Raw genomic sequence first — 24,979 nt, 5'->3', positions numbered from 1 at the left:
AGAGTGCGTCATTTAATTGGTCAACTATCAGCTGTGGCGGATGATCTAACCAAATAACCAATAAGTTACTGTATCTTTCATAACTTCACACACACACACACACACACACACAGTTTATCCAGCTACGAAGCTATCGCTATCTTGCGGCCCGCGAGGCGAGTGTAAAACCATGATGATCCCAGCTGCTGGCCTGTCGGAGGACAGGAGAACAGGAGAGCCTGGACAGACCTGCTAAGCCCCAGGAGCCAGCGAGGAACGTTAAGAGGCTGTTGACGAGATGGAGCGATGCACCAGCCGAGCCAGCTCGGATTAACTTTTAGACGGTTAGACTGCGTGGTCCCAGCGGTGGTTCAGAACCAGCTGGGGGGAGCGGGGAGATAAGGCTGCTGATATCCAATGTGGAAATGCTGCCAAGAAAGGCCCGGAGCGCCCAGAGAGGCTGAGCTGCTGTTTCATCAAGTCTCTCCGTCTGTGCGGCCCTTCTGTCATATCGCAGACCCGTATCGGATTGCGCTTTCTCCTCCTAGAGGATGTAATCTGTCAGGTTTCAACCCCGTATATATCATTAGGATTCATTCATTCAGTTTGTAAAAATACAATCTGCCGAACTGTTGCCTCTGATGTTGAGAGGGGGTAGTGAAGGGGATTCTGGGTAACGTAGGAAGGAGAGCCTGCAGGCAGCCTGACTCGACAGCCAGGGACACGGTGCAAACAGAGAGGGGGAAGTCCAATATCACACAGGCAGAGTATGACCTGTGGGTGTTGAACATCACTAATAGTTTCATGAAGATGTCCAAGTGTTTTAGGTTGTATTACTAGTGAGGCTTAGTTTAAAGGAACAAGGACAATGCATTCACAACTGCACACAAACATTGTGTGTGTGTGTGTGTGTGTGTGCGTGTGCGTGCGTGCGTGTGTGTGTGCATGTGCGAGTGCGTGCGAGAGTGTGTTTAGACAGACGGAGAGGGACAGAGAGGGACGGGGACAGCGAGCGTGTCATTGCTGTCTCAGCTGGTTGAAAGCACTTCGGAGCCCATCAGAACTCCTGCATGCGTGCTCCGACCCACTCAGCGCTTCTGGGCGGGCGGGCTCTGTGACACACGCCTCGGACCGCGGCTAACGAGATGGGCTCTGTGTGCCTCGGAGCGGGGGGTCTTCAGTGGAGGGGGGTGGGCCGTTGGAGAGACGCGTGCACCAGTGTACCATGGGGGCGGCCCCCATGTTTCATCAGCGCTGGCTCTGGGGCTCTGACCCGGAGAGCACAGCGCTGGCTCTGATGCTCTGCAGCTCCCCCTCCGCAGCAGATCTACCGGGTATCAATCCAACGTCCTCCTTCCTGTCCTCCACTGGTCCCTCTGTCCTACCCTCCCTACATCCTTCCTTCCACAGGGAAACATGCTTCACACACGAACATGCACGCACACATGCACGCACTCACTCACATATAAACTCACTCACTCACATATAAACATAGACACAAACACTCACACACTCACTCACTCACATATAAACACGTGCACGCATGCACTCACTCACTCACTCACTCACTCACATAAACACACACACTCACTCACTAGCTCACATATAAACATACTCACTTGCTCACACATGCACACACAAAAACGCACACAAACAGAGCAATTTTTATCATCAACTTCCTCATAACTTCCTCACAACTCTTCCCTACTCTGTTCTCCTTCGTGATATCTCCACTCTCTCCTCTCTCCCTCTTTACAAAATCCCTGACATTGTACCCGTCTCTCTCCCACCTCGAAATAGAATCACCTGGAAAGTTCCTCTCTCTCTCTCTCGCTCTCTCTCGCTCTCTCTCTCTCTCTCTCTCTCTCTCTCCTCTCGTGTGTCCATGAAAACTATGATGTCAATCTTCATTATGTTTCTCTTGTGCGTTGTGATTGCGATCAAAGCTTCCCATCAGCACGTATACGTGTGAAATACATCAGACGGATATAGACACTGTTTGATGTTGAGACTGCTGCTGGAGCTTTTTGGTTTTAACTCCCTTGCTCTCTCTCTCTCTCTCTCTCTCTCTCTCTCTCTCTCTCTCTCTCCGACTAGATATCATAGATATATATACTGACTAGATATCATAGATATATATACTGACTAGATATCATAGATATATATACTGACTAGATATCATAGATATATATATACTGACTAGATATCATAGATATATATACTGACTAGATATCATAGATATATATACTGACTAGATATCATAGATATATATACTGACTAGATATCATAGATATATATATACTGACTAGATATCATAGATATATATACTGACTAGATATCATAGATATATATACTGACTAGATATCACATTCGGCTTCTAACCCCCCACCTGAATGAATGAACGTTGATGGGGCAGAGGTCCTCTCAGTCTAAATCACTCTAAAACGCCTTCTTTTAAGGCAATATTCAAGTGGGTTGGTTCCTGACATAGGTCAGACGTGTAATGATAGTAAAAAATATATATATTTTTTAAAATATATATATAATTTTTTTTTATTTATTTTTACTAGCATTACCACAAACACACGTTTGACCCGACCCGATTGAAGATTTCCTTTAAAAAGGCGTTTTAGAGTGACTTAGACTTCTGTTTTTGACTGTTTGACTTCTGCCCCATCGACGTTCATTCATTCAGGTGGGGGGTTACCCCGCAGCAAGATGGCGGCGGCAGTGACGTATATGTTCCACTGAACAGCGCAGCTCAGGCCATGTCTAGTCAGTATATATATCTATGTCCTCTCACCTCTGAGCTCCTGGAATGTCTGGAGGGCATTCCGAACAGAGCACAGACAAAGCAAACGAGCCCAGATCATCTTTCTCAATCACAGCTGCTCCACACTGGAAAGGAAATATCTGTGTGTGTGTGTGTGTGTGTGTGTGTGTGTGTGTGTGTGTGTGTGTGTGTGTGTGTGTGTGTGTGTAATGGCAAGGTTTCAAGGTTAAAATTATTAGATCTGCCCAGTGCCACTCTGGATCTGCCATAACCAATCGCTGACGTTTGACTACGACTCAAACCAGCACACAACCTCAACGTCAACGTTCTCAGCCACTCCCTCTGGTCGCTGATTGGACGGCCAAAAAATTGGCTGCAGAAAACCTGTGAAAATACCGCAAACCCAGACGCAGCACTGAAGGGAAATGAAAATTGAGTGGAAGTACGGAGGCGGGCGGAGCCAGGCTAGGGTTTTGTAGTTTGTACATAAAATCGTTGTATATTTGAAGTGAAGTATCTGTCTTCTGTAAGAGTTTTAAGCAATTCCACGGATGTAATTCCACAGCCTTGATAAAAGCGATGGTGAAGGTAAAAACATAACTTCATTATGAATCCACTGACAGCGGCCAGGGATGGGGCCTTCTTTCAAATATTATTATGGTAATGCAGACAATATTATGATGATTAATAGTGTATATAGTTGACAACAGCAACACACACACACACACACACACACACACACGTCTCACACATCACACGTCTCCCCTCTGCTTGTTACACCTGACACAACTCGTCCACTGAAGTCTTCACGTGTGTGGGGTGGCGGCTGACACATGTATGCTAACGAGGTAAAGTGTGCTGATTAGGGCTGGCTCTGTTCTCTCTGTCGTTCTCGCTCTCTCGCTCTCTCGCTCTCTTGTTCTCTCACTCTCCAAACACACACACAGGTCGCTCTTTGTGAGAGAAGCCTACCTCCTTCTTCTTCCTGTCAGGAGTGTGTGGTGTTGAAGCAGTATCATCTCCTACCTCCTCCCCACTAATGAGGACCCCTGACACACTGTGCATGTCAGCTGTGGCCCCTAATGAAGTGGCAGAGGGGGGGGGGCTCCTCAAAGAGCCCCTCGCCTCTGTGGCCAGGGAACCGGGAGGCGCCGTGCTCTCTAGATCCAGAAGCTCTTCTGGATCCAGAAGCTCTTCTGGATCCAGAAGCTCTCTGGATCCAGAAGCTATCTGGATCCAGAAGCTCCTCTCCACAGCCCTGTGCGGACGTTGAACCCTGAACGAACCACCTGATCCCCATCCTGGGCAGAACCCCACAGAACAGGCCGGGCTCTCATCCATGGCTCTGTGCTCGGCAGGCAGGACTTCTCCACGTTAGAGGTGTGGGATGAGGCCCGTCTCCCCGGGTTGTGTGTGTGGAGCAATGACATGTGATCTGTTGAGGCGGTGGGAGTAACGCGAGCACGGCGGGGGGGCATGCGCTGGGGCTATTGATCTGACACATCCGCCCAAGTGTGTGTGTGTGTGTGTGTGTCGTTGGGGTTCATGTCCTGTGTGTGTGGCTGCGTGCCAGTTGGCCGGACATTTAGCATACAGGTCTGGAAAGGGTGAAGACAGACAAATAGTAAATAGAGTCAACACAGTGTGATAAGTGTGTGTGTGTGTGTGTGTGTGTGTGTGTGTGTGTGTGTGTGTGTGTCCATTGAAGTCCTGATGCACAGAATGGAGAGGGAAACTTTACATTTAAATCTATCACCCTGTTTTAATTTCTCTCTCTCTCTCTCTCTCTCTCTCTCTCTCTCAGCGCACACACACACACATGCCAACGAGATTGTGATGAATGCCCGGCTGGCCTTGTCTTCACTTCAGCGCCTTGAACCCACGACCTCCAGCAGAGCCAACCAGTCATGTTGTGTGTGTGTGTGTGTGTGTGTGTGTGTGTGTGTGTGAGCGCCTGTGTGTGTGTGTGTGTGTGTGTGTGTGTGTGTGTGTGTGAGCGATGGCGGCATGCCTCATCACTTACCCGCCGACAGCTGGCGGCGGTTGGGGGAGGAGTCGGGGGGCCACACAAACAGATCCCGGATCATTCACTTTACCGTTGATAATCACTCTCAGCAACAGCTCAGCCTGGCGTCTGTGGGGCTCAAACGAGGGCCGTACCTCAGCCGCCCTGAAGGCAGCGGTGAATCACGGGGTGGATGAACGGTGACACACTGGGGGCCGTCGGAGCTGCCACTCTGCCTACTGGTGCTGCGGGGATGGGGGAAGCCTTGTCTCACTCTGCCCCCTAGTGGCTCGAAATGGAAAATGATTTTCTTGCCGTTGTGGCTGGGGAGAACTGAGGGGTTCACACACATGGTCCTCTTGTGGAAACGTAACAAACATACACACACACTAACACGCATGCACACACACGCGCGCGTGCGCACGCACACACACACACACACACACACACACACACACACACACACACACACACACACACACACACACACTTGAGATTATGCAACTGGGTTTGTTTATGTAGTTTGACTGAAGACATGTATCATTAGACAGGAGACTGTTGACTGTTGTATGTAGTTTAAGAACACAGTGATCTTCCCCCCATTGTGTGTGTGTGTGTGTGTGTGTGTGTGTGTGTGTGTGTGTGTGTGTGTGTGTGTGTGTGTGTGTGTGTGTGTGTGTGTGTGTGTGTGTGTGTGTGCGCGTGTGTGTGTGTGAGAAGACATCTGATACAGAATAGAACTGAAATGAAACTCTGCTCACATCCTCTCACAACTTCTGGTTTTTGTCCTGTCCTGTGGTAGTATTGTCCTGTGGTAGTATTGTCTTGTGGTAGTATTGTCCTGTCCTGAGGTAGTATTGTCCTGTCCTGTAGTAGTATTGTCCTGTCCTGAGGTAGTATTGTCCTGTGGTAGTATTGTCCTGTCCTGAGGTAGTATTGTCCTGTCCTGAGGTAGTATTGTCCTGTCCTGAGGTAGTATTGTCCTGTCCTGTGGTAGTATTGTCCTGTCCTGAGGTAGTATTGTCCTGTAGTAGTATTGTCCTGTCCTGTGGTAGTATTGTCCTGTGGTAGTATTGTCTTGTGGTATTATTGTCCTGTCCTGTAGTTGTATTGTGCTGTCCTGAGGTAGTATTGTCTTGTGGTATTATTGTCCTGTCCTGAGGTAGTATTGTCTTGTCATAGTATTGTCCTGTCCTGAGGTAGTATTGTCCTGTGGTAGTATTGTCCCGTCCTGTGGTAGTATTGTCTTGTGGTAGTATTGTCCTGTCCTGTGGTAGTATTGTCCTGTCCTGAGGTAGTATTGTCCTGAGGTAGTATTGTCTTGTGGTAGTATTGTCCTGTCCTGAGGTAGTATTGTCCTGAGGTAGTATTGTCCTGAGGTAGTATTGTCCTGTCCTGTGGTAGTATTGTCCTGAGGTAGTATTGTCTTGTGGTAGTATTGTCCTGTCCTGTAGTAGTATTGTCCTGTCCTGAGGTAGTATTGTCCTGTGGTAGTATTGTCCTGTCCTGAGGTAGTATTGTCCTGTCCTGAGGTAGTATTGTCCTGTCCTGAGGTAGTATTGTCCTGTCCTGTGGTAGTATTGTCCTGTCCTGAGGTAGTATTGTCCTGTAGTAGTATTGTCCTGTCCTGTGGTAGTATTGTCCTGTGGTAGTATTGTCCCGTCCTGTGGTAGTATTGTCTTGTGGTAGTATTGTCCTGTCCTGTGGTAGTATTGTCCTGTCCTGAGGTAGTATTGTCCTGAGGTAGTATTGTCCTGTAGTGGTATTGTGCTGTCCTGAGGTAGTATTTTCCTGAGGTAATATTGTCCTGTCCTGTGGTAGTATTGTCCTGTGGTAGTATTGTCCTGAGGTAGTATTGTCCTGTCCTGTGGTAGTATTGTCCTGAGGTAGTATTGTCTTGTGGTAGTATTGTCCTGTCCTGAGGTAGTATTGTCCTGTCTTGTGGTAGTATTGTCCTGTGGTAGTATTGTCCTGTGGTAGTATTGTCCTGTCCTGAGGTAGTATTGTCCTGAGGTAGTATTGTCCTGTCTTGTGGTAGTATTGTCCTGTCCTGAGGTAGTATTGTCCTGTCCTGAGGTAGTATTGTCCTGTTTTGTGGTAGTATTGTCCTGTCCTGAGGTAGTATTGTCCTGTCCTGAGGTAGTATTGTCCTGTGGTAGTATTGTCTTGTGGTAGTATTGTCCTGTCCTGTAGTAGTATTGTCCTGTCCTGTGGTAGTATTGTCATGTGGTAGTATTGTCCTGTCCTGAGGTAGTATTGTCCTGTGGTAGTATTGTCTTGTGGTAGTATTGTCCTGTCCTGTAGTAGTATTGTCCTGTCCTGAGGTAGTATTGTCCTGTGGTAGTATTGTCCTGTCCTGAGGTAGTATTGTCCTGTCCTGAGGTAGTATTGTCCTGTGGTAGTATTGTCCTGTCCTGAGGTAGTATTTTGTAATTTTTTGTGTAACTACAACGTGCGACAGAACATGCTGTAACTATTTAGTTTCCTTGCTCCCCCTAGATTGTGACAGCATGTAGGTGCACCGACTGTCCAGTAGATGGTGCTGTGGTTCTGTGATTCAGGTCCCGGAGCTCCCTAGGTACACATGATACACCCAGGGACGGATGCTGAGGCATACAGGGGAAGATACAGGGGGACTTCCACCGTCTTCCTACCTCTCTCTCTCTCTCTCTCTCTCTCTCTCTCTCTCTCTCTCTCTCTCTCTCTCTCTCTCTCTCTCTCCCCCACCCCTCATCACCACCACCACCTACATCCACACCTGCTAGGTGGGGTGGGGTAGAGGGGGGGGGGGACAGGTCAGGATGAATCCAGTGTTAATCCTTTTCCCATTTAATCTAATTGTTCTTTACCAGAGATTACCAGGCGGTCTCTAATCCTGCACGTTGCAGGAAGTACCTCGCTCCTAGACCAGACCCTCACCCTGGTAGCGTCCTCTCTGAGAGGCGGAAGGGGCAGTCCCATTCCCATCACTACTGCTTCTATAATCCACGGACACACACAAACCTAAAGATTATGAAGTGTCCTGTGTGTGTGTGTACTGTATGTTTAGGAGCGGTGTGCGGTACTGTGTGTGTGGTACTGCCACGTGGATGTCCTTGCTGTGCGGTCCCGGATATCCAGAGAACAAATCCGTGTTACATCCTCTCTCATCCCCTGGATTACGGTTCTGATAAAACTGATAGCTACGGAGGAGGTCACTACGAGTCTGTGAGTTCTGGAGGAAGGTCAGAGGCGGTGCCTTAGCATCTTGACCTCCATCGCTGGTGCACTGGTCCAGTCCCCGTACCCAAGCCCCCCCGGTGTAGAAGGACACCCAGTAACGGTTTCCTTAGGAATCAACTTTCTCATCACTTTGGCAATTTTTGTACTTTCCCCTCTATATCGAAAAATAGTTGAAACAAACACTGATTCTGATTGAGAAATCAGTTTGTTGAGGAATCAGGTAAGTATGGGCGTGTCTAGAATCATGTTGGGTCCATCAGGGGAGGTGACCGGGTGCGGACGCTCGGACCAGATCAACTGCACCGTGGTGCCACTGCTGAACATCTCCAGAAAGTCCTCTCTGTTGACACCGATTTGGGACTTTCTCGCTCAGCATTGACACCAATGCCCAGTTTCATGTGACCCCTAGTGTTGTGTCACCTGTTACCAATCGGTACCGGACATTCTAACCCTTAAGATCTAGGTTGGCCGCAACATGCCTTCCTGTTTTGGAATTAAAAACCTGTGCAGTAAAACCCCAGACCTGCTCAACAGATCCCTCTTTTCCTGGAGAGCAGACACCTCCCGGTGCAAGGCCTCAGCTTCATGGAGGCCTTCCACTAACTAACTATGGCTAACTGTTTTAACGTCCTCGCATAGCGTTGGGCGTGTGGTGCAACGGCTGCCACTGTGATCCCTGCTTTGGGCGCTGAAGGCCGTCTGAATCCCTCTTCAAGGCTCCCAGGTCAATGCTCTGATGCCAGAGGGTCTTACAGAAGGGTCTGGCAGCGGGGGGGCCCCTCTGTCACTCTGTCTGTCTGCCCCCAGGGTTGAGTGAGAGGCATGGAGGCTACCACACGCTTTTCATCAGCGGCCTGTTTGAGCTTATCTGTGATGAAATGCTCTGTCCACCTCCATGTGGACGGAGGTTCGCCTGGTCGTCTGATTATCGGCAGGGGAGATGAATACGGCTCCTTCTCCGACCAGGGGGTCTCCAGATAGGGACATAGCTCTAGGAGGACAGAGCACAGCAGGCCCCTGCAAGTAAGAGTCACTACGAAGGCTTATGGAGGATTTCTCCTAAAGACGCTGAGGGTATAAACAGGGTACGTCCCGGCACAAAGAGACGCGATGGGAGCAGGGATATGTTTTTTAAAGTGGGATATAAAAAAAAGTATTAAAGTGGAATCCTCTTTGATTCGCATTTAATCCTGCCGCGTGTGTGTGTGTGTGTGTGTGTGTGTGTTCTCCCTGACAGCGCGCTGCAGCTGACCTCTGTCAGCCGGAACTCAGAGTCCGAGGGGAACTGTCTCTCTTTAGTGGCTGTCGTCGTTCCTCCCCTCCGTCGGTGAGCTCTGTGGTCTGGTCGGTCCCAGAGCTCCTCATCGCACAGAAATACATATTTGACGACGCCACGATGGCTGACATATCTCTTGATGGTAATAGGTAGGATAGTAATAAGAGAAAAAAGTATCATATTCATTTAGTTTAAATGAAGTTGATGGTGAATGCCCTGTCAGGTTTTAAAAAGTGTATTTTGGAAATTGGAATACAGACTGCTTGCCCATGAGTTTTAATCGAGTCTTGTTCCAAAGGATGACTGTTTCTGAGGAGGACGACAGCGGTTAGAAAGTGATAAATAGATTTAGCAAAAACAATCTATTGGAGCCTTTTGCAGCGTGAATGCCATAGATTATGCTGGATGTGACTTGGAGCTTTGGGTCTGAACTTTTATGTTGAATAAAGTCCAGAGAGATGACAGCAGTAGGCCTACATGCTAAACATGGTGTGTGTCAAGGAACTGGAGTGTGTGTCTGCTGAGATGTTGTTGAAATGGCTCACTAGGCCGAGAGCCCAACAGCACGTCAGATGAAGACGTTATGAAAGAAGCCTTTCCACATTAACTCTGGCTGCCGGTCATGAATGGATTACAACCGCAGAGCATCTTGTGACTGAACTCATTCACTCAACCTCTGAGCAGATGTGTAGATGTGGGCAGATGTGTGCATAGACACCCACATGCACAAGCATATGAAGGTATAAACAACACGCGCACACGCGCACGCACACACTCACGCACACGTGAACATGTGCAAACTGGGCCAGATGGTGTAATCCCTTTGTCTTACATGTTTTGTTTTCATGTTAAAAAAAAAGATCTCCCCCATGCTGGGATTATACTGCTGTCCAATCAGATGGCCGCCCGGCAGTATTGATGTGGGAGGAATGACTGGAGCGACTTAGGGAGAGTGGATAGGCAGGGAGCAGACGACTCACACCCACCGCACTACACGCTACAGCTGCTCTGTGCCCGGCGGTCTGCAGGTCACGCTCTAGATCTACGTCTGCCGCCTCGCCGACCACCACCAGCCCCCTGCCGCTGGTCCTCAGACCAGGTAAGGAGAAGGTCCAGGTAGACTGAAGTTATGCCGGTACTGGAACTTAAAAAGCAAGTGAGCCTCCGTAGCGTCTCTCTGTTCTGACGCAGCACAGTGGATCATGTTTAGAGTTTAGAGTCAAGTTCCACACGCTGGGTTTGAGCGTGACCTTCTGTATGTTGGACCTGAGTGATGCTCCCTGGCTGGACGGGAGGGTCACCAGGGTGACCCCTGACCCTGTCCCTCCCCAGGTCAGTGCTGACCCCTGACCCTGTCCCTCCCCAGGTCAGTGCTGACCCCTGACCCTGTCCCTCCCCAGGTCAGTGCTTCCTGTGCCTGGTGGACGTGGTCCCGGTGAAGAACGAGGATGGCCTGGTGATCATGTTCATCCTCAACTTCGACGTCATGACAGACGACAAACTGCAGGACCCCACCCAAGAGATCAACCACCGCCTGCCCACCTGGCTGGTCACCGGTACGACCCGCCGGCTGTCTGTCTGTCTGTCTGTCTGTCTGCATCTATCAATCATCTGTCTGTCTGTCTGTCTGTCTGTCTCTTTCTCTGTCTGTCTGTCTGCATCTATCAATCATCTGTCTGTCTGTCTGTCTGTCTGTCTCTTTCTCTGTCTGTCTGTCTGCATCTATCAATCATCTGTCTGTCTGTCTCTGTCTGTCTGTCTGTTTGACTCTGTCTGTCTGTCTGTCTCTTTCTCTGTCTGTCTGTCTCTTTCTCTGTCTGTCTGTCTGTCTGTCTGCATCTATCAATCATCTGTCTGTCTGTCTGTCTGTCTGTCTCTTTCTCTGTCTGTCTGTCTGTCTGTCTGTCTGTCTGTCTCTTTCTCTATCTGTCTGTCTGTCTGTCTGTCTGTCTCTTTCTCTGTCTGTCTGTTTGACTCTGTCTGTCTGTCTCTTTCTCTGTCTGTCTGTCTGTCTCTTTCTCTGTCTGTTTGTCTCTTTCTCTGTCTGTCTGTTTGACTCTGTCTGTCTGTCTCTTTCTCTGTCTGTCTGTTTGTCTCTTTCTCTGTCTGTCTGCATTTATCAGTCATGTATCAGTCTTTGTGTCTCTGTCTGTCTTTCTGTCTGTCTGTCTGTATCAATCATCTATCAGTCTGTCTGTCTGTCTGTCTGTCATCTGTCTGTCGTTATAGATGGATGAGGGTGCTACCTGAATGTGTTAATAAAGTTATTTCCCTTTCTGCTCAGGGGCAGCTGAAAGACCATCTCTTTGCTCAAAATGACCTTTGACCCCTAGGTCGCCCGCGAGGGTTCAAGCTGCGCCTGCCCCTGCTGCGCTCGCTGTCCAACAGCAAGGCCTCGCTGAACGACGCCGAGGCGCAGGTCCCCACGGCCACGCCCCTGGCCCCGCCCGCCCTGCACCCCAGCCAGGAGTCCCTGGGCGACTTCCTGCCCCTGCGGCCCCTCCCCCCCGACAGCCTGGACCAGGTCTGCGGCAGCAGGTACCCAGAGCCCCGCCCCCCTACCCAGAGACCCGCCCCCCTACCCAGAGCCCCTCCTCCCTACCCAGAGCCCCGCCCCCCTACCCAGAGACCCGCCCCCCTACCCAGAGCCCCTCCTCCCTACCCAGAGCCCCGCCCCCCTACCCAGAGCCCCTCCTCCCTATCCAGAGCCCCGCCCCCCTACCCAGAGCCCCGCCCCCCTACCCAGAGCCCCTCCCCCCTACCCAGAGCCCCGCCCCCCTACCCAGAGCCCCTCCCCCCTACCCAGAGCCCCTCCCCCCTACCCAGAGCCCCGCCCCCCTACCCAGAGCCTCTCCCCCCTACCCAGAGCCCCGCCCCCCTTACCCAGAGCCCCTCCTCCCTGCCTCAGCCCCGCCCCTCCTCCCTGCCCAGAGCCCCGCCCCCTACCCAGAGCCCCTCCTCCCTGCCTCAGCCCCGCCCCTCCTCCCTGCCCAGAGCCCCGCCCCCTACCCAGAGCCCCTCCACCCAGCCTCAGCCCCGCCCCCTCCCAGCCTCAGCCCTGCCCCTCCCAGCCTCAGCCCCGCCCCCTCCCAGCCTCAGCCCTGCCCCTCTCAGCCTCAGCCCCGCCCTTCCTCTCAGCCCCGCCCCCTCTCAGCCCCGCCCCTCCTCTCAGCCCCGCCCCTACCAGCCTCAGCCCCGCCCCCTCCCAGCCTCAGCCCCGCCCCCTCCCAGCCTCAGCTCCGCCCCTCCTCTCAGCCCCGCCCCCTCCCAGCCTCAGCCCCGCCCCTCCCAGAGCGATAAGTACAGTTCATTCTGTCATTTTTTTTTGTTCCTCTGCCGGCCTCACAGCGTGGTGAGCATCCCAGAACAGAACTTCATTTCTTATTTTAAAAATGCTTTCCTTTCATATTTTGCAGATTCTCATTTGTCTTCCATAAAGACGCTGTCCTAAGTAACAGCGTCAACAAACCAGTCCACAATGTATCCTAGCGTTAGAGCCTTCTCCTTTTCCTCTGCTGTGGTGATTGAGATGAGTGTTGGTGGTGGGAGACTCATCCTCCTCCCTCATTGTTTTCTTCCTCCTCCTTGTCATCCACCACCTCCTCCTCTTCCTCCTCCTCCTCCACCATCTCCTCCTCATCCTCCTCCTTCTCTTCCTCCTCCTCCTCCTTCTGCTCCCCCTGCTTCCCCTCTTCCCTTCCTCCTCCTCCTCCTCCTCCACCATCTCCTCCTCCTCCTCCTGCTCCTCCTCCTCCTCCTCCTCCTGCTCCTCCTGCTCCTCCTCCAGGTCCGGTCTTCAGAGTTGGCCCGAGGACCGCCAGGAGGACCAGTGCACCCTGCTGTGTTCGGGGTCTTCCTCCGTCTCCCCCACGCCGCCCCACCTGCCCCCCCCGGCCCCCGGCCACCGGCCCCCCCTGGTGGGCCCCCGCACTCAGTCGTCTCCCTGCGTGGCGGCCCACCGCCTCGGCCTCAACGCCGACGCCTCCGCCTCCAACTGCTCCATCTCCAACAGCCGCTCACGGGAGAGCGTCCACAGCATGCGGCGCGCCTCCTCCGTGGACGAGATCGAGGCCCTGAGGAACCCCGACTGGAGCCTCCGCAGCCGCAGGGGCAGCGCCCGGCCCGCCAGCTCCAGCATGGGTAGGAGGGGGGGGGAGGACAGGGGGGAGGGCATGGGGAGGGGGGCAGGGGGGGGCAGGGGGAGGAGGGCAGGGGGGGGCAGGGGGGAGGGCAGGGGGGAGGAGGGCCGCATGGGGAGAGAGTGGGTAGGACAGCAGCATGGGTAGGACAGTGGGGAGGACAGCATGGGTAGGACAGCAGCATGAGTTGGACAGCAGCAGACTTCCTGACTGTCCTGGGCTAGGCTCTGGGCTTGTTTACAGAACACAACATGATAGAAACAGAGATAGTGAAGGTAAAAATAAATGTGAAGAAGCGATTTTATTCAGTGAGAAAAGACTGACGACAAAATAAACAGAACCAAGGGAAAGGAAAAGGAGGTGATGGTGAGATTGGGGTGACTGCGTCACCAGTCAGTCCCTAATCAGCTCCCAGGCCACCAGTCCTCAGCGTCTGGGCTCCTCTCAGAGCGGGGCTCCAGTGAGTGGTTGTCTCCAGCCGGTCCCTCCATCCCAGCTCATCTCTCCGTCCCTCGCAGGCGCCGTCAACCACCGGTCCATTCTCAACTCCACGTCGGACTCGGACCTCATGCGCTACCGCACCATCTCCAAGATCCCCCAGATCACGCTGAACTTCGTGGACTTCAAGGCGGACCCGCTCATGGCCCTGCCCCCGGGGGAGATGGACATCATCGCGCCCTGCAAGCTCATCGACCGCACGCACAACGTCACCGAGAAGGTCACCCAGGTGAGGGGGGTGGCATGAGGCGCCGTGGGGGGGGGGGGGGGGGGGGGTTGTCTGGGTTTGTGTGTGTGTGTGTGTCTGTGTTGGTGTGTTGGGGGTGTGTGAGTGTGTGTGTGTGTGTGTGTGCGGGTGTGTGTGTGTGTGTGTGTGTGCAGGTGGGTGTGTGTGTGCCTGCGCATGCGTGTGTGAGTGGGAGTTGATGCTGATGTCTAAGGTGTATCAGTTATTGTTGAAGTGTTTCCTGTCCCTCCTCTCGTTGCTTTGACACTTCACTGGAATGTGCCCTGCTCTACACGAGATGGAAACTTAATTTGCGTTTGTGTATTATTAAGTGTGTGTGTAGGTGGGTGTGTGTGTGTGTGTATTTGTGGGGCTGGGTGTGTGCGTGTGCGTGTGTGTGTGTGTGTGTGTGTGCGTGTGTGTGTGTGTGCGCGCATGTGCATGCGTCAGTGCATTGTACTCCAACATGTAATTAGGTTAGCATTTTATTCAAACTGCTGCGAGGGTCTTTCTAGCCGTAGCTCGTGAGCTAGCATGCTTTGGGGCCCGTTAATTCCATTAGCATTAGCCTAATTAAATGAGTAGGAGACGTGTGTTGTGATGTTCCTGCTGGCGCTGGTTCTGTGGGTAATGAAGTCAGGGAGGAGAGCGGTGGAGGAGAGAGGCATTAGGGACATGGTTTGACGTCGCCCCATGTTGAGCTGGTTCCCGTCAGAAGCTGCTTCCTAATCCTTTAATGTTATCTACTGCCGGTGAATAAAGCCCGATCGTTTGAATCCATGACATCTCATGAAAGAACAAACATATGAGTCCAAAGAATACGATAGACTCCATATTATGTATAATCCATAATATATTATATTGTGTGTGTACTATATCATATTATATTGCGTGTAATACAATTGTGTGTCAAAGTAAGAGCTATGGAAAGGATGTGACAGTATTGTATTAGTGTAGTAGTATAGTATCAGTGTAGTAGTATAGTATTAGCGTAGTAGTATAGTATCAGTGTAGTAGTATAGTATCAGTGTAGTAGTATAGTATCAGTGTAGTAGTATAGTAGTATAGTATCAGTGTAGTAGTATAGTAGTATAGTATCAGTGTAGTAGTATAGTATGAGCGTAGTAGTATAGTATCAGCGTAGCAGTATAGTATCAGCGTAGTAGTATAGTATCAGTGTAGTAGTATAGTATGAGCGTAGTAGTATAGTATCAGCGTAGTAGTATAGTATCAGCGTAGTAGTATAGTATCAGTGTAGTAGTATAGTATGAGCGTAGTAGTATAGTATCAGCGTAGTAGTATAGTATCAGCGTAGTAGTATAGTATCAGCGTAGTATAGTATCAGCGTAGTAGTATAGTATGAGCGTAGTAGTATAGTATGAGTGTAGTAGTATAGTATGAGCGTAGTAGTATAGTATGAGCGTAGTAGTATAGTATGAGCGTAGTAGTATAGTATGAGCGTAGTAGTATAGTATCAGCGTAGTAGTATAGTATGAGTGTAGTAGTATAGTATGAGCGTAGTAGTATAGTATGAGCGTAGTAGTATAGTATGAGCGTAGTAGTATAGTATCAGCGTAGTAGTATAGTATGAGCGTAGTAGTATAGTATGAGCGTAGTAGTATAGTATGAGCGTAGTAGTATAGTATGAGCGTAGTAGTATAGTATCAGCGTAGTAGTATAGTATGAGCGTAGTAGTATAGTATGAGCGTAGTAGTATAGTATGAGCGTAGTAGTATAGTATGAGCGTAGTAGTATAGTATGAGCGTAGTAGTATAGTATGAGCGTAGTAGTATAGTATGAGCGTAGTAGTATAGTATGAGCGTAGTAGTATAGTATCAGCGTAGTAGTATAGTATGAGCGTAGTAGTATAGTATGAGCGTAGTAGTATAGTATCAGCGTAGTAGTATAGTATGAGCGTAGTAGTATAGTATGAGCGTAGTAGTATAGTATGAGCGTAGTAGTATAGTATGAGCGTAGTAGTATAGTATGAGCGTAGTAGTATAGTATGAGCGTAGTAGTATAGTATGAGCGTAGTAGTATAGTATGAGCGTAGTAGTATAGTATGAGCGTAGTAGTATAGTATGAGCGTAGTAGTATAGTATGAGCGTAGTAGTATAGTATGAGCGTAGTAGTATAGTATCAGCGTAGTAGTATAGTATGAGCGTAGTAGTATAGTGAACCTGCAGCGGTATCAGCACCAGTCGGTGTGTGTGAGCTGACTGACCACTAAACCTTCCCCTCCTCCTCCTCACCTGGGTTACCTGTGTTGTCTGTTAGGATGTATGTTTAGCTTAGCCCAGTTAGCTTAGCCCAGTTAGCTTAGCCCAGCTAGCCCCTCTGGTCTGTGTCTCTGCTGCCGTTAGCGGTTAGCGCTGGCTCAGGGGCCTCAGGGCGTCTCTCCGGTCACTCCTCAGGATAGAGTCTCCTTCAGGGAGGGAACACAACTTTACCACACTTCAAATTCTACAATGGACCAAAAGTCGCATACGACGATGCTAACGTGAGCAGAGCTGTGCCAGAGTTGGAACATGGCCGTTATGTCAGAGTTGGGATGCGGCCGTTATGCCAGAGTTGGGATGCGGCCGTTATGCCAGAGTTGGAACGCGGCCGCTATGCCAGAGGAAGTTGAGTCTGAGAGCCGCTCAGTGGAAGTGCATTGAGGCAGGAAGTGGATTCCCAGGGTAAACTGTGTTATTATGGAGTCTTCGTCATTCTTCGGCTCTTGGGACACGCTGACTTGTATTCATTAAAATGGTTTCTACAACAGATATGTATTATACGTTTATATCTAAGATCAACGGCAGACTCCTAATGGTGGTCTTTTTCTATCCATTACGTGACATCGCTTAAATTAGCGGGAGAAAAACGCGAACCCATGAAACAGCATCATTTATCTTTTAGAGATAAGTGCATCTTCCTTTAAGCTCTCTCTTTATCTTAATTTCTCTCTCTGTCTCTCCAACCCCCCCCCCCCCCCCCCCTCCACCCCCTCCACCCCCGAACCCCCCCATTTACCGCCTCAGTTTATGAGAACACAAGAACACAGAGTCTTGAGTTGAAAGATAGTGTTTTAACAAACGTACAAAGACAGCGTGGAGAGCCTCATTAGACCAGCAGGCGGTCGGACGCTGTGTGTTTGAGATATTATTATTCCTTTCCCCCTCTCTCTCTCTCTCTCTTCTCTCTTCATCTCATGATGAAGGGAGCAGCAACACAACAGAACTGAAGGAGATGATGCAACACGAGGAAGAGCTTGGCACATGGGCCTCTGGCAAGGTCACGGCCACAGCTCTGCGTTGCTGTGCGCTGGGTGTCTGTGGGTGTGTGTCCGTGTGGGCGAATGTGAGCGGCTTCTTTTACCAGCGCGGATATTCAGACATGCGTTGGCCGGACAAAGTCAAAGTACAGAATATAAATCCATGAATGGCACAAAATGTGACCAGTTTAGACAAGACCAGTCTAGTTTGTCTAACACGACTTCTAGAACTGCACGGCAGTCAGCTTCTGAACGGCGTGGTGTGCTGCAGTACCTCGCCTCGGTCCACAGGGGGCAGCACCACACAGAACAGCATGACGTCACGGCCGCCGCCGCGCTCAGCAGAGAGATAAGTAGAAGATGTTGGGAAAGTAAACAGAGCTAAATAATGCAGAAGCGCCATAAAACATCTGAAACGCCCTACAAGGACACAAACGCCAACCCTGAGTCCTCCTACTCCTCCTACCTTCCTCCTCATCCCCTGATCTGTCCTCTTCCAGCCCGTGAATCAGCTGCTTCTCCAGGTTCTGTGTTTATGTATCGCTAAGCTCCTCGGCCCTCCCAGATCCCCCAGGATCACGGATATTGATGTCTTGGTGCTTCTGGACGAAGTGCAAATAACTTTGAAGTGGCTTGGAACGTCATGTGATCGAAAGAGAACCTACGTGCTTAGCTTCTGTTTAAATCATGTGACAAGAGATGGGTGGGCAAGCAGCCAATAAGCAGAGAGGTCAGAGGTCAGATGAGAGAGTTCTGATTGAGGAGCTGTGATCACTGAGCGACATGTCAGGCTGCAGACACTTTAGATGCATGCTTAAGCACACACGCACACGCACAAACACACACACACACACACGCCACACACACACACACACACACATACACTTTTATGCAAACACATACTTGATTAGTCTCTGAGTGGTCTGCCTACACACATACACTTATACATGCACACATATATAATTGATTCACACGTACACGACACATAGGCACTTGACACACACACACATACACGCTATCTCTCTTTCTCTCTCTCTCTTTTACACACACACACACACACACACACCTCCTCCAGCAGGGCTGGGGACCACTGATGTCTCCGTCCACCACACACACCCTGACAGGAACATATGCTGGTCGCTTCCCCTCTCAAGCCGCGGTCGATGCTCTCTGAGCCCAGCGCCGCGCCCATGGAGGACTGGAGCCCGCGCACGCCGGCCGGCCGCAAAGCGGTAAGACCCCTCTCCTCATCCTCACAGGACGGCCGCCGCTCGCACCGTCAATGTGCAGCCTTTGTTTTAAGTGTACAGTGTGTTGTGGAGGAGGCTGGTTCTGGAGACTGGTTGTTGTGGGGGGGGGGGGGGGGGGGGTACTGGGGTGCTGCACCCCGGGGGGAGACGGGTGTGTGTTTGGCTGGTGGGGTGCAACATTCACGAAGTTAAACGCAGAATGTTCACGAGGACGGATATGTAACGAAGGGGAACGGTAGCGTGAATGGAATCAGCATCACTGTGTGTGTGTGTGTGTGTGTGTGTGTGTGTGTGTGTGTGTGTGTGTGTGTGTGTGTGTGTGTGCTCACTTTCCACACTGGCTGCCAAACATGCAAGGCCTTCTCTATTTGTGTTTCCCGTGTGTTTGAGAGTTGTTGTTTCCTGAACAACACACTCGTGATCATGCATGTGCGTTCTCGGGTTGAGATCTTCATCTGGCTGGAGCACCGGGCCACGTGACCGTAGTGGAGCAGCGTATCCAATACCCCCATGAGCCTCAGCCCTTCATATAGAGGCTGCTGTTCCATCGCTGCCCGGCTTCACGTCCCCACAGGCAGGGTGTGACGACGCCCATTAGCAGAGGACCTGGCCTGCTCCAAGCGCTGCATGCAGTGAATGATTCAAAAGAGGGTATTTTTAGCAAGGGCACATGTTGTTTGTTAGCCTTTCATGCTAAGGATGCTGAGACTTATTCCCTTTAATGATGTGCCACCATGTTCAGTGTGTATACATATATATATATATATATATATATATATATATATATGTATATGGAGGAAAACAGGGGTGAGGCATGGCCTCTGTTTATTAAGTCGGACAGAAATGAATACTCATGTTGCCTGTGACGCGTTGGCCTTTTACAACAATAAGCACGTGATTCGTCTCGAGGCCCAGAGAGGCCGCTGGCCTGTCACATCGCTCCACGGGGGCTGCTCTTGTTGCTCTACACGGTGGAACCACGGGCTCCCTGGAAGTGGTGCTCCACTGTCCCCCTGACCTTGTTCCACAGGGGGACGTCAGAGCAGCTGCAGCCTCTGGTTCAGCAGAGAGCCGGTCCAGGAGGCAGGCGGAGCCGTAGCTTCTCAACGGCGGGTTTATCTGATGTGGTTTAGTCGTCATTTTGATGGCGGCGTTTGTTTGAAGAGTGCCTTATGAGAAGTACTTCACTGTATGATCTGACCCTGTGTCTCCAATCATCTGACCCTCCCTCGCCGGGCGTCCCCCCGGTTCAAACCCTCCCCCGTACCGTGAGCAGCTCATTTTAAAACCGTTTCTCTTGTTTGAGGGAGAGATGCGTGTGTTGGAGTGAAGGGAGCGTAGTGGAGGACAGGGAACGGGCAGTCAGAGGAACGACGACCTGTACATGACTCTCTGCTCCCCAGACCTCCAGTGAATCTCCTCAGCTCACTGACGCACACAGAAGGAAACCAGTGTAGTCAACCAGTGTAGTCAACTTCAACACCCCCTGGTTTCAAACCAGTTAAGGAAAATACCAGCCGAGAGGAGACACTGAGTGGAATGATTTAGGTGAAGCATGCATGTTTGCGTGTATGCAACTACATGCAGTACATTTAAACTCTATGTACTGTGTCTGTCGTAACATACGATGTGGTGAAAAGGCGTTCCCATTGAACAAAATGTATGACAGAGAAGCTTCCAGAAGGACCCGATAGGACCCAGTGTCAGAGCCCAGAGTGTGAACACATTGAGACACATTGAGTTAGCCATTTGCTTAGCTATTAGTTTGTGTGTGTGTGTGTGTGTGTGTGTGTGTGTGTGTGTGTGTGTGTGTGTGTGTGTGTGTGTGTGTGTGTGTCTGTTCAGTGGGATTAGTGTGAATGATGCCGCTGGCCTGTATGGATTGAATGTTAGGCTGATGTAAGAAGACATCCTTGTGTGTGTGTGTATTTGTGTGTGTGTGTGTGTGTGTGTGTGTGTGTGGTGTGTGTGTGTGTGTGTGTGTGACCCTGGGGCTGCTACCTGGCTAACTGTCCCGTTTAGGCTGGGGAAGCTGACGCACACAGACATACGCACGCACACACACACACACACACACACACACACACACACACAGACATACGCACGCACAGTCCCAAACACACAGGAGTTGACTGACATTTATGCATAGTTTGCATTTAAAGAGAAGCACGGATAGGCACACACACACACACACACACACACACACAAAACAAAGACACACACACACACATACACACACACACACACACACACAGCCGGAACATTGTTCCGTGTCCATTTGGTTTCTGCTGCTGTAAATGAGTGTTAGCTTTGGCTCCGGTCTGACTGAGGAGGAGGAGCGGTGAGGAGGAGGAGCGGTGAGGAGGAGGAGCGGTGAGGAGGAGGAGCGGTGAGGAGGAGGAGCGGTGAGGAGGAGGAGCGGTGAGGAGGAGGAGCGGTGAGGAGGAGGAGCGGTGAGGAGGAGGGAGCGACAGGAGAAAAGGAGCGAGAGAGAACTGAAGGAGAGAGGCCGAGGAGATGGGCGTGCGAGCCCAGCGTATTCTCACATTTCACCTTCGCTACCTGCTCTTACCTTCATCCATCTCTCTTCCTCCCCTCTCCCCGCCTTCTCCTCCTCCTCCTCCTCCTCCTCCTCCTCCTCCTCCTCCTCCTCCTCCACCTTTCTCGCTCCTCTTCTATCGATCAGATTCCATGGTTTCTATCTGCTCTGGCCTCCTCCCCTCCTCTCTTCCTCCCCTCTCCTCTCCCTTCTTTTTAATTGAATTTTTTTTTTTTTCCATGGTTCCATGTCTCCTCTGTCTCTCCGCCTTTCCCCCTCTCTCCCCCCCTCTCTCCCCCCTCTCTCCCCATCCCTCCCATGTCTCCTTAAGCACTCACATCTGTGGTGACCTATTTCCTTGGCCCTTGACACATTAATCAAGGTGCCCACATGCCTGCTTGCCTGCCTGGCTGGGTGGCTGGCTGGCCGGGTAGCTCGCTGCCTGGCTGGCTGGCTGGCTGGCTGGCTGGCTGGCTGGCTGGCTGACTTGGTGACAGGCTGGCTGCCCTTCCTCTTCATCAGGTGATTGAATCAGGTCTTAAGTTCCAGATGTTCCTGCTAGCTGTATCAGTGTTTCACTGCAGACTAGTCGGTGAGTTCAGGCGACTAGCAGGTCTGCTGGTCTGTATGGAGCCGGTGTTGGCTGCTCCGGGCAACTGCTTGTTCCTCCGAACAGAACCAATGATCTCAGACGTTGCGTGAAGCCCAAAGCAAACAGAGCACATATTTCGGTAGCCAGACCGGAGAAAGAGAACAGAATGGTGTTGTTTGTTTGGAGCTGTAGTCGCTCTCCCTTCTAGAGGCCTCAAGTCTATTTGGACGGGATGTTCAATAGCATTGTTTAGCATCTGTCCTGACATGGCCGTGTGCTTTGGGATAGAATAACACAGTAGATGAACCTCCTAGCATATTGAAAGCTCCATACTGGGTACAGGGTGGGCAGGAAGGGAGGGAGATGGAGGAGATGATAGGACAGCGCTGTGCTGTGGGGGATGAATGTGTCTTGTTTGTTGAAAATATGCGACCCCAGCAGTTTCTGGTTCCTTTGCCGTTGTTGTGAGTGTGAGTGTGTGTGTGTGTGTGTGTGTGTGTGTGTGTGTGTGTGTGTCTATCTATCTGTGTGTGTGTGTGTCTGTGTGTGTGTGTGTGTGTGTGTGTGTGTGTGTGTGTATGTGTCTATATATGTGTGTGTGTGTGTGTGTCTGTCTGTGTGTGTGTGTTTGTGTGTGTGCGTGTGTGTGTGTGTGTTCGTGTGTGTGTGTCTATCTATCTGTGTGTGTGTGTGTGTGTGTGTGTGTGTGTGTGTGTGTGTGTGTCTATATGTGTGTGTGTGTGTGTGTGTGCGTGTGTGCGTGTGTGCGTGCGTGCGTGCGTGCGTGCGCGTGTGTGTGTTATCCATCCCCCAGGCTGGCTGTAATTGCCTGTTCCTGGTGGTGTGTGAGTACACTGTGTTCCACTTTAGCAGCATCGCAGAAGGCCTCAGATCATGTGACGCCGGGCAGAGGGCTGGCTAGTCCCGCCCCCTGTGAGGACCAACAGCTGGTGCCACACTTTCCAAGAACGTTCTCTGGAACACAATTGGACTAAATAATACATTTCTTCCAGTCAGGCAGCTAGACATTCAAACAACACAGGGTATGGTTTATCGCAGGTTTTTGTAATCTGTCTCTCGATAAATGTTAAAAATAGTTTTTAATTCACATTGTAGCTGCACCTGTTTGGCACAGTGAGGTCCTAAAACACATTAATTCCTGAGAGAGAGAGAGAGAGAGAGAGAGAGAGAGAGAGAGAGAGAGAGAGCTCATTGAATGCCCGTACAAGTGAGAAAAAACGATAAGTGCTTTGTTGTCCCTGTAAAAGGAATTTGCTGGAACTGCAATACTAAACTACGCCAGTAGATGACGTGAGGGAAGTCCGGCAATTCTCCCATTATAACCCATTTAAAAATGATCACAAATATTGTTGCATTGGTTGACAAAGTATAGTCTAAGTTTGCAGTTATTTGTGTATTTATTCCAAATATTTCACACGTACACACAGAAAATCCTGACTCAGATTTGCAAATTTGAAAATCTGTTCTGCAACTACAAAAACCAATCTACAAGTTCACGAATCCTAAGTACAAGGAACTAGCGTTCATTCATTAGATTACCAAAGGTCTGACTCAACGTAACACGACGTCACGCTTCTAAAAGTAACTCGCACACGACGACAAACACAGAAGAAGAAGAACGCACTGCACACGCTCAGACACCCCCCGGGCAACTTCACACATCACCTGCAAGGTCAGAGCCGCCCCACAGAGGATCAATACCCCCCCCCCCCCCCCCCCCCCCGGGCTGACGTCCTGTCACCCCCCCCCCCACGGGACCCTTCTGCTGCTGTGTGTCTCACTCGACGGGGGCCTCGCGTCTCTCCAGGGTTTAGCCTGCCGTCCAATCACATGTCCACAGGGAACCGGAGGGGGGGAGGGAGGGGGAGGGGCCCTATCATTATCGGTGACCCCCTCCCAGACCTTGAGCCCGCTGGAAATACCACTGTAAATACCAACACACACACACACACACACACACACACACACACACCGCACTCCTAAAGACACACACATACAACACCACACACACACACACACACACACACACACACACCGCACTCCTAAAGACCAGCAACACACAACTACTACACTATTCTATTCTAGAGTCCCCTGCCACTGATGTACTCACACAGAAAGACACACACACACACACACACCGCACGCCTAAAGACCAGCAACACACAACTACTACACTATTCTATTCTAGAGTCCCCTGCCACTGTACGCACACAGAAATACACAAAACACACACACACACACACACACACCTGTCCTGTTATTGTCTTCTTTGTTTACCTACACACCTGTACACATGTTAGTGTCCCCTTTGGTTAACACACACACACACTTGTACACATGTTAGTGTCCCGTTTGGTTAACACATACACACACACACACTTGTACACATGTTAGTGTCTCCTTTGGTTAACACACACACTTGTACACATGTTAGTGTCTCCTTTGGTTAACACACACACTTGTACACATGTTAGTGTCCCCTTTGGTTAATACACACACACTTGTACACATGTTAGTGTCCCCTTTGGTTAACACACACACACTTGTACACATGTTAGTGTCCCCTTCTGTTCACCCACCGATTAACATCGTCATTTAGCAACTGGAAAGTCCAGACATCACTGGGGGCCCAGTACAGCTATACAACCGTAGCCAGCTGGATTGGCCTGAACTGTGTGTGTGTGTGTGTGTGTGTGTGTGTGTGTGTGTGTGTGTGTGTGTGTGTGTGTGCTCTGTCTGGCTAGTGGAGGAACCATCTGTTGACACAACTTGTAATGAGGTTTTGAAATGCTCCGGGCTTTTTTCTTGTTCAATACGGATGTCAAACCTAATTTGACAGCAGAACCAACTCAATCCTTTGTGAATTGTTTTCTGTGAGTTCTTGATTACGTTGCTTATTCACTCGCCGACCGTTCCACTGACGGGGTTCCTCAGGGGAGAGCTTAAGCTGTGTGAACCACCAGGCTCTCTCTCTCCAGGGCCGTGAAGACGAGGAGCGTTCAGATGAAGGAGCTCAGTGAGGCTGGCCCCTCACCCCCCTCTCCCCCCCCTCTTACCCACCCCCCCTCACCCCCCCCTCCCCCCCCCCCCCCCCCCCTCAACCTCCTCTCTCCCCCGCAGAGTCTTTGACATTCCCACCACAACCATTTTGCTGCCTGACCTCTCTCTCTCTCTCTCTCTCTCATCTCTCTCTCTCTCTCTCT

The 24,979-nt window shown here is 50.7% G+C and overlaps 1 protein-coding gene across 1 annotated transcript in view; it reads left to right on the top strand.

Annotated features, from left to right (window-relative positions):
* kcnh2b (potassium voltage-gated channel, subfamily H (eag-related), member 2b) overlaps positions 1 to 24,979 on the top strand; it is a gene marked incomplete at both ends in the record, with an annotated part of 104,682 nt that overhangs the window by 48,956 nt on the left and 30,747 nt on the right. The window contains 4 exon segments of the mRNA XM_084485513.1: positions 10,656 to 10,811; positions 11,589 to 11,793; positions 13,043 to 13,395; positions 13,913 to 14,121. Of these exon segments, the coding sequence (XP_084341639.1) occupies positions 10,656 to 10,811; positions 11,589 to 11,793; positions 13,043 to 13,395; positions 13,913 to 14,121 (923 nt within the window).

Source organism: Micromesistius poutassou (genome assembly GCF_964030765.1).
Source record: "Micromesistius poutassou genome assembly, chromosome: 21".
Classification (NCBI taxonomy): Eukaryota; Metazoa; Chordata; class Actinopteri; order Gadiformes; family Gadidae; genus Micromesistius; species Micromesistius poutassou.
This window is presented reverse-complemented; position numbering and strand designations above follow the sequence as displayed.